Source organism: Phoenix dactylifera, unplaced genomic scaffold (assembly GCF_009389715.1).
Source record: "Phoenix dactylifera cultivar Barhee BC4 unplaced genomic scaffold, palm_55x_up_171113_PBpolish2nd_filt_p 000489F, whole genome shotgun sequence".
Classification (NCBI taxonomy): Eukaryota; Viridiplantae; Streptophyta; class Magnoliopsida; order Arecales; family Arecaceae; genus Phoenix; species Phoenix dactylifera.
In genome coordinates this window covers 81004-94157 of record NW_024067909.1, presented here as the reverse complement: position 1 = coordinate 94157, position 13154 = coordinate 81004, and the positions used below count along the sequence as shown (strand labels likewise).

The window sequence follows — 13154 nt, the reverse complement described above, 5'->3', positions numbered from 1 at the left end:
TTGAAGGTTCAAATAGTCTCTGTCATCGCGACACTACGTTGAGGACCACCAAAAGGAACTCCCTCTCATGCCATCGTAAAAACTATTATTTAGTCCCTATTGGAGGGTGTAAGGAAAATGATGATGATGATGAACACCGTAAATTTTTTTCCTCAAAAACAGATTCGCATGGTGATCCGCAACATGCCCAGGCCAGCACCCTCCCGATTAACATGGGCCGCGTACACTATGTCACACGGGCGCGATTGTGTGGCCTGGGTGTCTTTTAACTGCGGCCCTCCCGGGTGACCTTTTTCTCCAGTGTTCACGTGACGACGCGACGCTCTCTGAGACAGCTGCTGCCCGTCCACGCTCTTCTTTGTTCGCTTATGCCCGCCCCGATGCCTCACTGTTCCCTCTCACCCACTTCCTTCCAGGCCGGGCAAAACAGAGGGGGAGGGAGGGAGAGAGGAGCGGAAATTTAAGGTATAAAAAAAAAAAAAAAACCAGCAAGGCCTATCGAGCCTTCAGCTTCTGCTGCTGCCTCCCCAGCAATGCCGAAGCCTGGGAACGGCAAGAAGCTCCCTCTCCTTCTGCTATTGTTCTTGCTACTGCTTTCGCCGTCATTCCTCTCCTATAATCATGATAATAATGCTTGGGGGGCATTCGGCATCCCATCGCCGCCGCTGTCGGACGCGGAAGGTCTGCTTGCCTTCAAGGCCAAGGCCGACCCTGGCAACCGCCTCCCTTTCTTCGCCGACCCCGCCAACCGCTCCGCCGACCCCTGCCGCTGGGCCGGTGTCCGGTGCTCCGCCAAGGGGAGGGTGATCCGGCTGGTCCTCGAGGGCTACGGCCTAAACGGCACCTTCGCCGAACGCACCCTGCCCCAGCTCGACCAGCTCCGTATCCTCAGCCTCAAGGCCAACTCCCTCGCCGGCCCCATCCCGGATCTCTCCGGGCTCGTCAACCTCAAGGCCCTCTTCCTCGACCACAACCTCTTCGCCGGTTCCTTCCCCGCGTCTCTTCTCTCCCTCCACCGGCTCCGGACCCTCGACCTTTCCCACAACAACCTCTCCGGGCCCATCCCGCCGGCGCTCGCCTCCCTTGACCGGCTCTATTCCCTCCACCTCGAGTGGAACCGGTTCAACGGCTCCGTGCCACCCCTCAACCAGAGCTCCCTCAAGGCCCTCAACGTCTCCAGCAACGACCTCTCCGGCGCCGTGCCCGTCACCGCGGCCCTTTCCACGTTCGATGCGTCTGCCTTCGCCGGGAACCCCGGGCTCTGCGGCGAGGTCGTTCGCAAGGAATGCGGCTCTCATTTCCAGTTCTTTCATGGCGGCGGCGGCCCATCGGTCGCCCCGTCCCCAGCTGCCGCTGCCGGGCTGGGAGGGCAGCACGCAGGGTTTCTCCTTCCGGGCTCGGAGTCGTCATCTCGGAAGATGCACAAGAGGGCTGTCGTTGTGATCGAGTTCTTGGCCGGTGCCTTTCTCGTAATCGGAGCGGTGGGCGTTTCACTAGCACTGAAGCAGCAGCAGCAGAAGAAGAAGAAGAAGAAGGAGAGGATGAAGCAGGGGAAGATGCTGACACCAGAAAAGAATGCGTCAGGTACTGCCGTCGCCGATGCTCTGGAGATGGATGTGGAAGGTAACGCCGAGGAGATGGAGTGCAGGGCCAATGAGCTGGTGGCGGCGGCGGCGATGTCGGAGGAGAAAGTGAAGAAGCTGGGGAAGAGCGGGTGCCTGGTGTTCTGCGCCGGGGAGGCGCAGGTCTACACTCTGGAGCAGCTGATGCGGGCATCTGCCGAGATGTTGGGGAGGGGGAGCGTTGGGACCACCTACAAAGCAGTGCTGGATAACCGGTTAATTGTGAGCGTGAAGCGGCTGGATGCATCCAAGATGGGGATGACGGGGAAGGAGGCGTTCGAGCGGCACATGGATGCGGTGGGCAGGCTGCGCCACCCCAACTTGGTACCGCTGCGGGCGTATTTCCAGGCCAAGGAGGAGAGGCTGCTCGTCTATGACTACCAGCCCAATGGCAGTCTCTACTCTCTAATCCATGGTAGGCTTCCGGCCTCGCCTTCTTACCTCCTCGACGCATCCTTTTCTTTTCCTTTTTCCTTTTCTTTAGATTTCAACAATTGGAGTTACTGGACATCTCTTAATTTAATGTCAGATCCCATAAAATTGACCTAACTTGTTCGCAAGGATTAATGTCTGCGTTTCCCAGTACAGTTTAGTGACAGTAACTCTTTCACCAAAATTAGCAAATAATTGAATATTTAAATTTTTAAATGACGTTAATTTGCTGATGACCCATCTGTCTCTAAAACATATTTACGGGGGAAGAAGCGATTCATGATTTTTTTTTTTTTTTCATTTGGGGCTCGGCTTTATATGTCTGAATAGGAATAGGGTCAAAGCTGTCCATAGTGTACAGGTCATTTGGCTGATTACTGTCAAAAGATTGAGGCATTAAGAAGGGATCGGAGTGTCCCCCACCCATAACAATCAGGATATATAGGATGGGAAATCCCTGTGGTAAAAACTAAACTGATAGATTCTCTGCATTTTTTTATGTTTATAGTCAATATTAGGTTGATAGATCTACCTGATTAGGAATTGCTAATTCCATCAGTACTAGGTTTGACATTGAAGCTTCAGTCACCTCCATGAGCAGCTACTCAGATAAGTTACTAGGGTATAATGTCCTGGGTTTAAGCATGACAAGCAGGTTCTTTTCCAGGAAAAAGAAGGTAGCTTATTGGTTTTTTAGGATGTCTGAAGTTTTTGACAGCTAAAACTGTTAGTAGAGACCATGACTTACAAACTGAATTAAGCCAGTAGAACGTGAGATGTGAAATATTTTTTCAAGAATACAGTGTCTGGCACCTCTAGTATTATATGGCTGATGGTATGTAAAGATGAGGCTTTCTTGCAGCACTTTAAAATGGACTGGATGGTCGAACCATGTTCAAGTAAATGAGCACAATTACAGAGCAACATATATGGATAAATAGCCAAGGGGTTTATACATAGAGGGGGTTTGAAGCTTATATCAGCTCCCCAAGCAACTTAATATGGAGGGAACAAGGCTGTGCGAGTTCCTTCAGGGAAGGCGATAGACAAGTGAACAAGAGCAAGGTCATTATACCTCAAGCAATTATGTTGCAGGCATTAGAGATTCTTGTGGAAAGAAGAGGGAGATACTCTTGATCGGCACCAATGACTGGCCATCGTCAAAGGATTATTAGATGGAGGTGCTTTGTTGGACTAAGTTGATATACAAGTCATTTGGTCAGGATAGTCAAAAGTAATGGAAGGTTAACTGAACCAAGATATAAAGCCATGTGCTTTGAGAAAAATTTTACATTAATATCATTACGGAAGGTTCATTTGGTTAACATGAAAAGTTTGTTGCTTTGGGGGTTTATTTTGGGAATAGGGTTTGTTTCAGGAGTATACTTAGCAAGATTAAGCAAGATAGATAGTGAGATAACCTTCTTTCTTCAATATCAATGTGATAAGCGTCTATGCTACTCTCGTTGGGGACATGATGTCCTCCTATGTTTTTTATAGAAGATTTATTCATAAAACTTTTGTTTTTGTATTGCTTCAAGAATCAAATTAGACAAAGAAGCCAATAGAAAGAAATGATCAGAGAGGTTAATGGAAATGCAATTATGCACATTTCTCACCCTAAGAAGATAATAAGATGATATAGTCAGTGAAAAATAGAAATGGACCATTGGACATAAGTTTCTTACTGTTAAATCTTCAGAAGTGAGTAATCTTGGATCAAAACATTATGACTAAAATTCAGTTCATATAAGAGATATTATGTTTCTATTAAATAGTCATTTTATGATTAGATCTGTCTAGGTGATATATGATGTGTGTTCATCTTATTCTAAGACTAGCTTTGATGTTGGAGTGCCTAGGATGCATGTGCTGTAGCATGGGTTATGGGTCTTGGCCGCATAGGTGTTGGAACCTAACATGGGTCTTGTCTTGATAGGAAAGTTTGATGTTAGTTACTTCTAGGGAGTTTGATTTTCTTGAACTTTCTTTTTGAGAACTTTTGATGTTATTAAGAAAGTTTGTAGCTAGGGTTCTTTGAGCTAGGGTAGGACTTGGAATCCTCCATATTGGAAAGCTGAAGAAAAGAGTCTTCCTGTACTACTTATATATACCCACATCAGGGCTCCTCTTGCAATCATAATAGAGATACTTGAGTTATTGATTAGTGAAAATTCTTTTGTGAGAATTGTTCTTGCCTTCTCTCTACTCTCTCTCTTCTTCTTTTGGTAGATTTCTAGGGTTTACGAGTGAGCATGTGAGAGTTGTATCCTTGGAGTATTTCGCCAAGATGTTTTTTTGGCTTTAGAAGAGAGTGCCCCCCTCCTTCTCTTCCAACTACAGTTTGTTCAATTTAACACCTTGCATAATGGGGTTTCTACCTCACTACAATTGGTTGAGTCGACATATCTTTCCTTCTTCGAGTTTTTAGCCTAAGTTCAACATCTTTCCGACGTTAGGCTTCCTAGTTTAGAACCTATGATCCGCTGTCTCTTAATTTCATGCAAAGCCAAGAGGATAGTATTTGATGTCATAACTTCCGACTTATTGATTTGGCTTGAGTTCTGAACTTGTTTTGGATCATCTTGTCCGAAGAGTATTTCCGGAGAGGGAAGAAAATTTACTCTACCTTGAATGCTCTTTGATCCTATTGACATAGGCTCATTTTCTTTTCCTGGATTTGGTTTAGTGTGGAGTAGTCAAGGTACAGATGTCATGCAATACACAAGATGTAGAATGCTTGACCTATAGGAGTTGTTGCTGGGGCTTTAGACTTTTTTGAGATGAAATTAGATCATGAGGAAGATATATTCCTTTTTTAAATATTTCATTATTTCCACCAAATTTTATAAGAATTAGAATGATTGCGATAATAATTTCAATAAAAATATTGAGTGTGTTGACAAAAGCAACAATACCAATGGAGTTCTAAAATTGGTGGAAGCGAGGTTCTAGTTCCAAGTGGATGATGGATAGGCAAAATCTAGGATCAATTGAGACTATCAACAACTGATCATCAATCTTATATGGCTGAGCATGATGCTGACATAAAGCATTTTTTATGTAAAAGCATGGCCTTCTCAACAAGCAAAGCTACAAAATCTCTCCAACAACCTATATAGTCAAAATAGGAGGAACAAACATCAAAACAACAATCAACTCATATTAGAGAATTTAGCAGTAATTTCCTTGATCTTCATTCTACTTGCTCCCAAAAAGGCTAATGGATGGGTATTCACAGGTATCAAGAGCCCCATCCCTCCTAAAATTTATTTGATTTTTGTATTAAGAGATCATCACCAAAGTGCCTAAAGCATAAAATGAGAATAAAGTTTGACTTTGCTCCTATAATGTTTTTGATTCTCATGCCTCTAAAATTAGCTTGTACTTCATATCCAAGTGATTTGCAAAATCTGCTCAAAGAGGCAAGAGATCATGATAATAGCGAGATTTAAAATCTGGAAGAAATGGTAGATTTTTTTAACATCTCTATGGCTCTTAGACATTTCTTTTTCTACCAATTATGAGTAAAGATAAATTTAGAATATTTGTTGAAATCTTGATTGGAATGAGAATGTTGTTGAAATAAGAATATTGATACGGATATGTAGTAATACAAGAAAAGATAGACTAAGAAATGAAGTTATTCATAAAAAGTGAAGTTAGCACCAATTGAGGACAAATTGAGAGAAGGATGACATGGATGGTTTGGACATGTACAGTGTAGACTGAGGGATGTACCAACATGGAGTGACTTGATACATGTAGAAGGAAATAGAGGTAAAGGTAGACCGAAACTTACATGGGATGAAGTAGCAAGGAAGGATTTAATATCGAAACATTTTTCAGAAAGTATGACTCTAAATCGAGTGGAATGGAGGAAAACTATTCATGTAGCTGACCCCTTTGGAATTAAGGCTAAGCTGAGTTGAGTTGAGGTGTTGAAATATTGATCATGGCAAAAATGTTAGATTTTGATAAATTCAACCAATTTTCTTTATTACAGTTTTTTTTGATCAATCATCACCATGCCATGTGAACATGTGACATTGATGCCTTTGAGTCATTTGGGCCTCCTTTTTTCTCTTTTGGAGCCGGGCTGATCATCCGAGCTTTATAAGTGGCTTCTTACGGTTGCTAGCTTATTTGCTCCTCTGTCACATTTAAGTGTCACATTGAGGGAGCAAACAAAGTGCTGTCTACATGGCACTTCATGATATCAACTTAATGTTAGCCTGGTAGCAGCAGTGTACCTTTTTAGTGTGAAGATGATTCAAATAGACATGCTCTATCTCAGTAATATATGTTTCCCAGTCCTTAATTCAGAAGTGCGCACACAGTACTGTTTGTCTTTGATAATCTTGAGGTTCATGTTTTACATATTACGGGGCACTAATTATTTTTCTCAACAAACTTAAATATTCTCGTGCAAAAAATCTTTGAATGGAAAGAAATCTGTTGAATCTTTCACAAAATAATGCCCAAGAGATACAAGAGCTATGTTCACAAAGATGAGCTTTAAATTTTTCTCAGATCACTATGACCTTTAATTTTTTCATGAACAAGGGTAAAGTGAGCTGATCTATGGTTTTCATTTGTAGAATCAGGGGACCTTAATTACTAGGAAATCTCTCCTACAGACTCCTGGTTCAGGTGAAGCTCATTGTCTGTGGAGAAAATGAGTAGGCACTTTGTTGGACTAAGTTGACATGCAAGTTTAATTAGTCAGGATAGTGTAATTTGAGGTAATATAAGTTAAATGAGGGGATTAACCTTGGAAGGCTAATTTAAACATGACATAGGTATGTTTTTTTGACAAGAATTAACTTTTAATAACTTTGAAAAATTCAACTTAGCTAACATAAAAAGTTTGTTGCTTTGGTAGTCATCTTGAATTAAGATTTATTTTGTGAGTATACTTAGACAATCAAAGAAAGACAAGTTTTTTTTAATATTTTTTTTAAGGGAAAGTGAGGGAGACCCTCCTGCATTATACTTGGATTTTCTTGAAGGAACAGTTTTTGCCTTTACTCAAAAATCAAAACAAAGAAGAGAAAAATCCAAGAGGGATTAAGAAAGGGATGACATAGGTTTTAGGGAAATGCACAAATCAATGTTCCTAAATCCTAGGAGGATGGCAAGATGATTTAGTAAGTGAAAATAGAAGTGGACAATTGAGCTAAGTTTATTATTGTTAAATCTACACAAAAAAGTAATCTTGTATCTAAACAGGAAGAGCAAATGTTCCAATTTGCTGAAAATCTCTATTGCTTTTAATAAACGGTCATTTATGATTAGCAATTTGTAAGGAATTTGTTGGTGATTTATGAGTACATAAGTTTGTCTTTAGCAATATGATTCTAGTTTACAAGCTATATCTTGACCATATCTCTTAATTACATGCAAAGCCGAGAGAACACGGTCTTAATTCCATAAATCTTGATTTCTTGATCTGGTTGGAGTTCGAAACTTGCCTTGGGCTATCTTTTCTGAAGAGGTCTTTGGGGAAGAGAAGAAATGTAACCTCGGTATAGGTTTTCTACCCCGAAAACTCTCAAGTCCCTTTGACATGGCATATTTTCTTTTGTTGGCTTTGGTTTGATATCATGAATTGCAAGATAAGAATGCCACATTTTATCTAAAGATGTTGTAGAATGTTTGACTTGTAGGGATTTTAGCTAGGGCTGTAGACCATTTTGTGATGAAATTAGATCTTGAGGAAGATATAGTCCTTCATCAAATATTGCCTTGCTGCCACTGAAGTCATTTCTCATGTGTCGAGAAATACGAACCAGAATTATCGGAACATCAATAGCAATTTCAATGACCACAATGAGTATGGCAACAGAAACTATCACGCCCTAGATCCAGAGCATGACATGGCTATGCAATCGAGGGGTACTGCCTATGATAACATGTAGTCAACATTACATTTAGCTTTCATATCCATCTCAAATATAATAAAATAAATAGGAATCTAATTTCATTACTTATTAAATAAAAATCAATATTGGTTCAGAGCATCTAAATCCAAACTCAATACCAAACCCATCACCCTCAACATTCATAAAATCATTAGCTATTTATAGTTAAATTCTTCTACAAAATCGCCAAGCTTGCTAGCACGAATTCCAAGCCGGACCAACCTTTGTCTCTACTAATCCTATGTGCGTGGAGAGAGAAAAATAAAAAGAGGTATATAAACGACACACCTCAATAAGTAAACCTTTCACTATCTTATCGAATCAAGCACAACTTTTTCATATTAATGCATCATTTAAGAAAAATAACAAATATTCCAAATAAGCATCTCATAGTACAATATATTTAAAACAAATCATGAATGCATAAATCATTTATATTTCAAAAACATAGCTTCAAATTCGTTTTGCAAGTCAATTTGGAATTATTTTTCTGCCATGTAGCCATATCATAGTTTAAAATATTGCTCATAGATATTTGTACTACAGTTATTTTATACCCATGATAGGGCCATAATCAACTGTATGTCATAGTCTGTCAACTTTACACCCCGTTGGCGGGGCCATTACCAACTATTATACTCGCTGGCGAGGCCATTAGCAACTATTATACTCGCTGGCGAGGGCTCTTACGAACTTTATACCCGATGAGGGCCATACATAGCTATCTAAGAGCTTTTCAAATACTTATATCTTTTTCGTAAAACATACGCATAAATATATGAAAATACTAAATGGCATGTTCATATTCATATTTCATAACAAAATTATTTTTATCAAATCATTCATGAAACTGTTTTTCATAATAAAGCATGGTTTTCATAACATATATGTTGATCCATAGTTTTAAGAAAAACATGATATTTTTACAAGCAGATTTTATGAATGGAAGACATGATCATAAAAAGTGCAAGATGTACTACAAGTTCGAAAACTAGTAAGGAGTTTAAGATTTACTTATCTCTTTCGTTTTAAGCTATCAAATTTTACTAGGTGATTTAGTTAACCCTATTAAAAATATTAAAAGCAATATTAATTTCTATTAAAATAAATAAAAAGAAGACGGTTGATCGGGTAATAGTGTTCGGAGTTCCAAGTGGGTCAGGCCTGAGTGATTCGATCAACAAATCATAGGGCATGGACTCGATCAGAGCCTCGGTTAATCTACATGGTTCATCAATGAAGGTTCAAGGACATTCAACGGGGCTAGGGTGATCAATCCAGTAGGCTGTCCGGGCACGAGGGCAGTTTAGGAACTCATTTCAGAGGTCAACTCGGATTCATAGATCAGGTCGACATGATCCGACTCTAGATTCATTGGACATTCTAGAGAGAGAAAGTGGAGAGAGGAGAAAGAGTGGAGAGAAAAGAGAAGAAACAAGAGAGAGAAATAAGAGAGGGATGGCTCTCTTTCCTCTTCTCTTCTTTTTTTCTTTCTTTCTTCTTTGGTAAAATAGAGGAAGGTGACTGGTGGCGGCCGTGGTCATGGTCATTCGGCCAAGTGGCAGTGGTGGCCAGTAGAGGGCAGTCGGCGGCAGCGGCCGGCGGCAGCGGCGGCCGGCGACTATCAACCCAAAAACAAGGTCAAACTGGGGGATGGTCATGGCTCAGTTGTTGGATTCCCAGCCTTCTCACCAACGGTTGAGGTCTGTCTCCGGCTCGGGGCCGATGCAAGGAAGGGCTAAAGCCCTCGGCGACGAACACCCGATGACGGTGGCATTCGGAAGAAGGAAGAACAACTCGGCCAAACAGGGGAAATAAAACAGGGTCTTTGGTCAATTTTCGGTCTATTCCTCAACTAACGACCATGATGTCGGTCATAGAAAGAAGAGGAAAAAGAGAGGAAGAAGGTTGGGGCGTTACCTCGGCTCTGGCGAGCTCTCCGGTCTTAATTTTTGGCAGGCACAGTGACAGGCAGCTGCGAACTTCGACGGTAAAAAGAGAGAGAAGGGAGCTCGATGATCGTCAAGTGGAGGAGAAAGAGCGGTGGGGAGGTTAAATAGGTGAGGTCTTCGAGTCCTAGACGAACTGAGATTGCCTTAGGAGTCCTTGATTCACGCCGGATTCGGAGGAGGAAGAAGATGAGTCTTCCTCCTCTATTGCTTCGTGCTAGGAGGCATGATGGGCCCTTGGGCCTGGCCTCTTCGGCCGGCCCACTGGCCCAAGGAAAGTGCGGGCCGGTCAATGGAACGGGCCCTCATAGAAACAATAAGGGAGTGGAGTGAAACTTAAAGGAAGGTAGGTTTTCGTTCAGGGAGATGATGGGATGGCAGAGATCTAGGACCAAACTATGACACTTGTTCAGCAGCCTGTCTTTAATCTCATGTTGCCAGAGGTGACAGATGAAATTTATGGGAGAAGCATTTGGGTGTCATACAGAGAGAGTAAACAAGTGTTGTCCACAGTTCATAGCATCAATTTGACATTAGCCTGCTAGCAGCACTATAACATCCAGAGTGAAGTTCGGTTAAGCAGATATGCTCTGTAGGATGAATTGATAATATATGTTTCCCAGTCCTTTGTAAGTATGCAGAAAATGCTGTTACATCTTAATAATCTCATGGTTCATGCATAACATATTATTAGGTATTTATTGATTGCCAAAGAGGACTTGAAAATTCTAGTGCATGAAATATTTCAGATGGAAAGAAGTGTGGTAAATCTTTCACAGATGGTTGCCAGGACATACATGAACTATCTTCTGCTAACATGAAGAAAATGGAAATGAAGCAACTGTCAGATCATTAGGCGCTTTAGTGTTTTGCATGAACAGGAATAAAAAGAACTTATGATATAGAGTTTTGAGGTTTTAATTACCAGGAATCTTCTCCCAGAGGCTCGTGGTTTAGAGGAAGCTCATGTTCAACCCATGGAACAGTATTTCCATTTAGGGTATTTACCCCATTAAATATTTGGCGTTCTGGTTTTATTATACTTTGGAATTAGAAGTCTGAAAACTTTTCCCCAACTTTTGATGCATCCGGGAACTTGATTATTATTTATTCAAACATCTGGAATTGTGTATAAACCTCCATACACATGATGTTTGCAGCTCCTGGTGTACTGAAGACAACTATACCTAATGTTAATCAGTATGGGTATTAGAGCCCAGATTTGCTGGAGGTCATGAGTTCAAATCCTTCCAGTTTAGTTTTTATTTAATTATAACTGGTTTATTTGTTATCTCGATTCTTGTCTGTTTCCGACTCTGTTATCCCTCCATGCATGGTCTGACACTGTTTCTGATTCTTGTACAGACTGACTTAAATGAACTAGGACCCTAAAACCATGGAGTGGCAGAACACCTGAGTCAGTGCGACCGAGAGTTGCTTGAAAGGAGAGCAGTAAGAACATTAGTCACTGGATGTATTTACCTTATGCCCACTTCCAGTTTGCTTCTTAATTAGATGGTGCTGAAACATAAAAGAAAGCATAAATATGCCACTGAGCATCTGAGTGATTTATTCTATAAGCTAACAGTGAAAGGTCTCAAAACTAGGTGCTTACATACAGATGACATGCACAGAGAGAGTTTGAGCAGTGGTATATCTGGACACAGATTTGAAGATCTCATGTTAGTGCAGTAGGATTGCTGCATACTACACAAATAACAAAAGGGTAGATGTACCTGCAGTGTGCTCGAACCTCAATGAATCATTGATCATCCCTACTTGAAGAATCTTGTATTATTTATTGTCTATTTTAGCTGGGAGCAGATGCTAACTAAAAGTTATTTAGTTAAACTCAACTTTGCAAGGATTTGGAAGAGTACAAGATGCAGCATGGAGTCTACTATTTATTATGGGATAAGCTACACGCGTGCATTCAGTCCAGAAGTTATACATGAGGACAATAAGTTATAAACCAAGGTTTGAGCTATTTAAAAATCATAGTGCTACCAAGTTGCAGTATGTATACTTACCATTAAATAAAAAAGAAATATTCTCAAAAGTAAACCGAAAAAAAAAAAGATTTATTTCTTTTCCAGTTATATTCATATTTTATTGCACATCACAGTTTGTATTTCCAGGAAAACTAAATTTTTTATTCTATATCTGTAGGTTCAAGATCAACGCGCGCCAAACCCCTTCATTGGACCTCGTGCTTGAAGATAGCAGAAGATGTTGCGCAGGGACTTGCATACGTCCATCAAGCTTCACGTCTGGTTCATGGCAATGTCAAGTCCTCCAACGTGCTCCTTGGTTCAGACTTTGAGGCCTGCTGGCAGACAACTGCCTCTCATTTCTTGTGGAGCCATCAGATGGTGAGGATGACTCGGGGTACAGAGCACCTGAAACCCGGAAATCCAATCGAAGGCTGACACCAAGGTCAGGACATCTATGCTTTTGGTGTGCTGCTGCTGGAGCTTCTGACTGGGAAACTTCCATTGCAGCACACGGTCCTAATTGCAACAGATCTGCCTGTTTGGGTCCGATCAGTGAGGGAAGATGAAGGTACTGACGATGAACGGCTTATGATGATCATTGACATCGCAGCTGCCATGTGTTCGGTCTTCACCGGAGAGTCGACCAACAACATGGCAGGTTCTAAAGATGATTCAGGAAGTGAAGGAAGCAGACACTGGCGATAACGACAGTGACTCGACCTGCATTTCCTAAATCTAGAATAGCTGGATCCATATCTAATGGACCACCTCAGTTGTGGTTACTCTTGTTACTCCAAGGGAAATAAGCAAGTCCGTAGTGTTGGTGTGTAAGGCCATAGCAAAAATTATTTCGGAATTGGGTTATTTGGTTTTTGCCTCTGTTTATTTAGCTGTTGTGCTCAAAGCTTTGAATGTAATGGTAATACTTGTCGAGGTGATTGCTCAGATGCAGTAACAAATCTAAATCTGTAGCTAACTTGTCATATAACTACTTTCAATTACGTGGCAGCAAGGTATAAATGGGTGGTATATAGGTGGATGCTTGTTGTACCAAGATGCTAGATCTATGATCAGTAAAACAAAGAGAGAAAATACCAGAAACAGATTTACTGGTTTGGGCTACCTCCGGGCGGAGATCATCGAAGTCGTTCATTGAGGGGGAAAGTACAAGGATGAGGGAAATCTCAGTACAAATCTTTAAATTTTATCAGCACCCAAAAGATCTGGAAACAA

General features: G+C 41.3%; 1 protein-coding gene across 1 annotated transcript; it reads left to right on the top strand.

Moving 5' to 3' along the window:
* The first annotated feature begins 308 nt into the window (after positions 1-308).
* On the top strand, positions 309-12929 carry LOC103709375 (probable inactive receptor kinase At5g67200). Its single transcript, XM_008794674.4, is given in 5 exon segments — positions 309-2037; positions 12097-12255; positions 12258-12366; positions 12368-12536; positions 12538-12929. Coding segments are annotated over 5 exon segments (2058 nt in total). The 5' UTR covers positions 309-533; the 3' UTR covers positions 12655-12929.
* Positions 12930-13154: the final 225 nt, after the last annotated feature.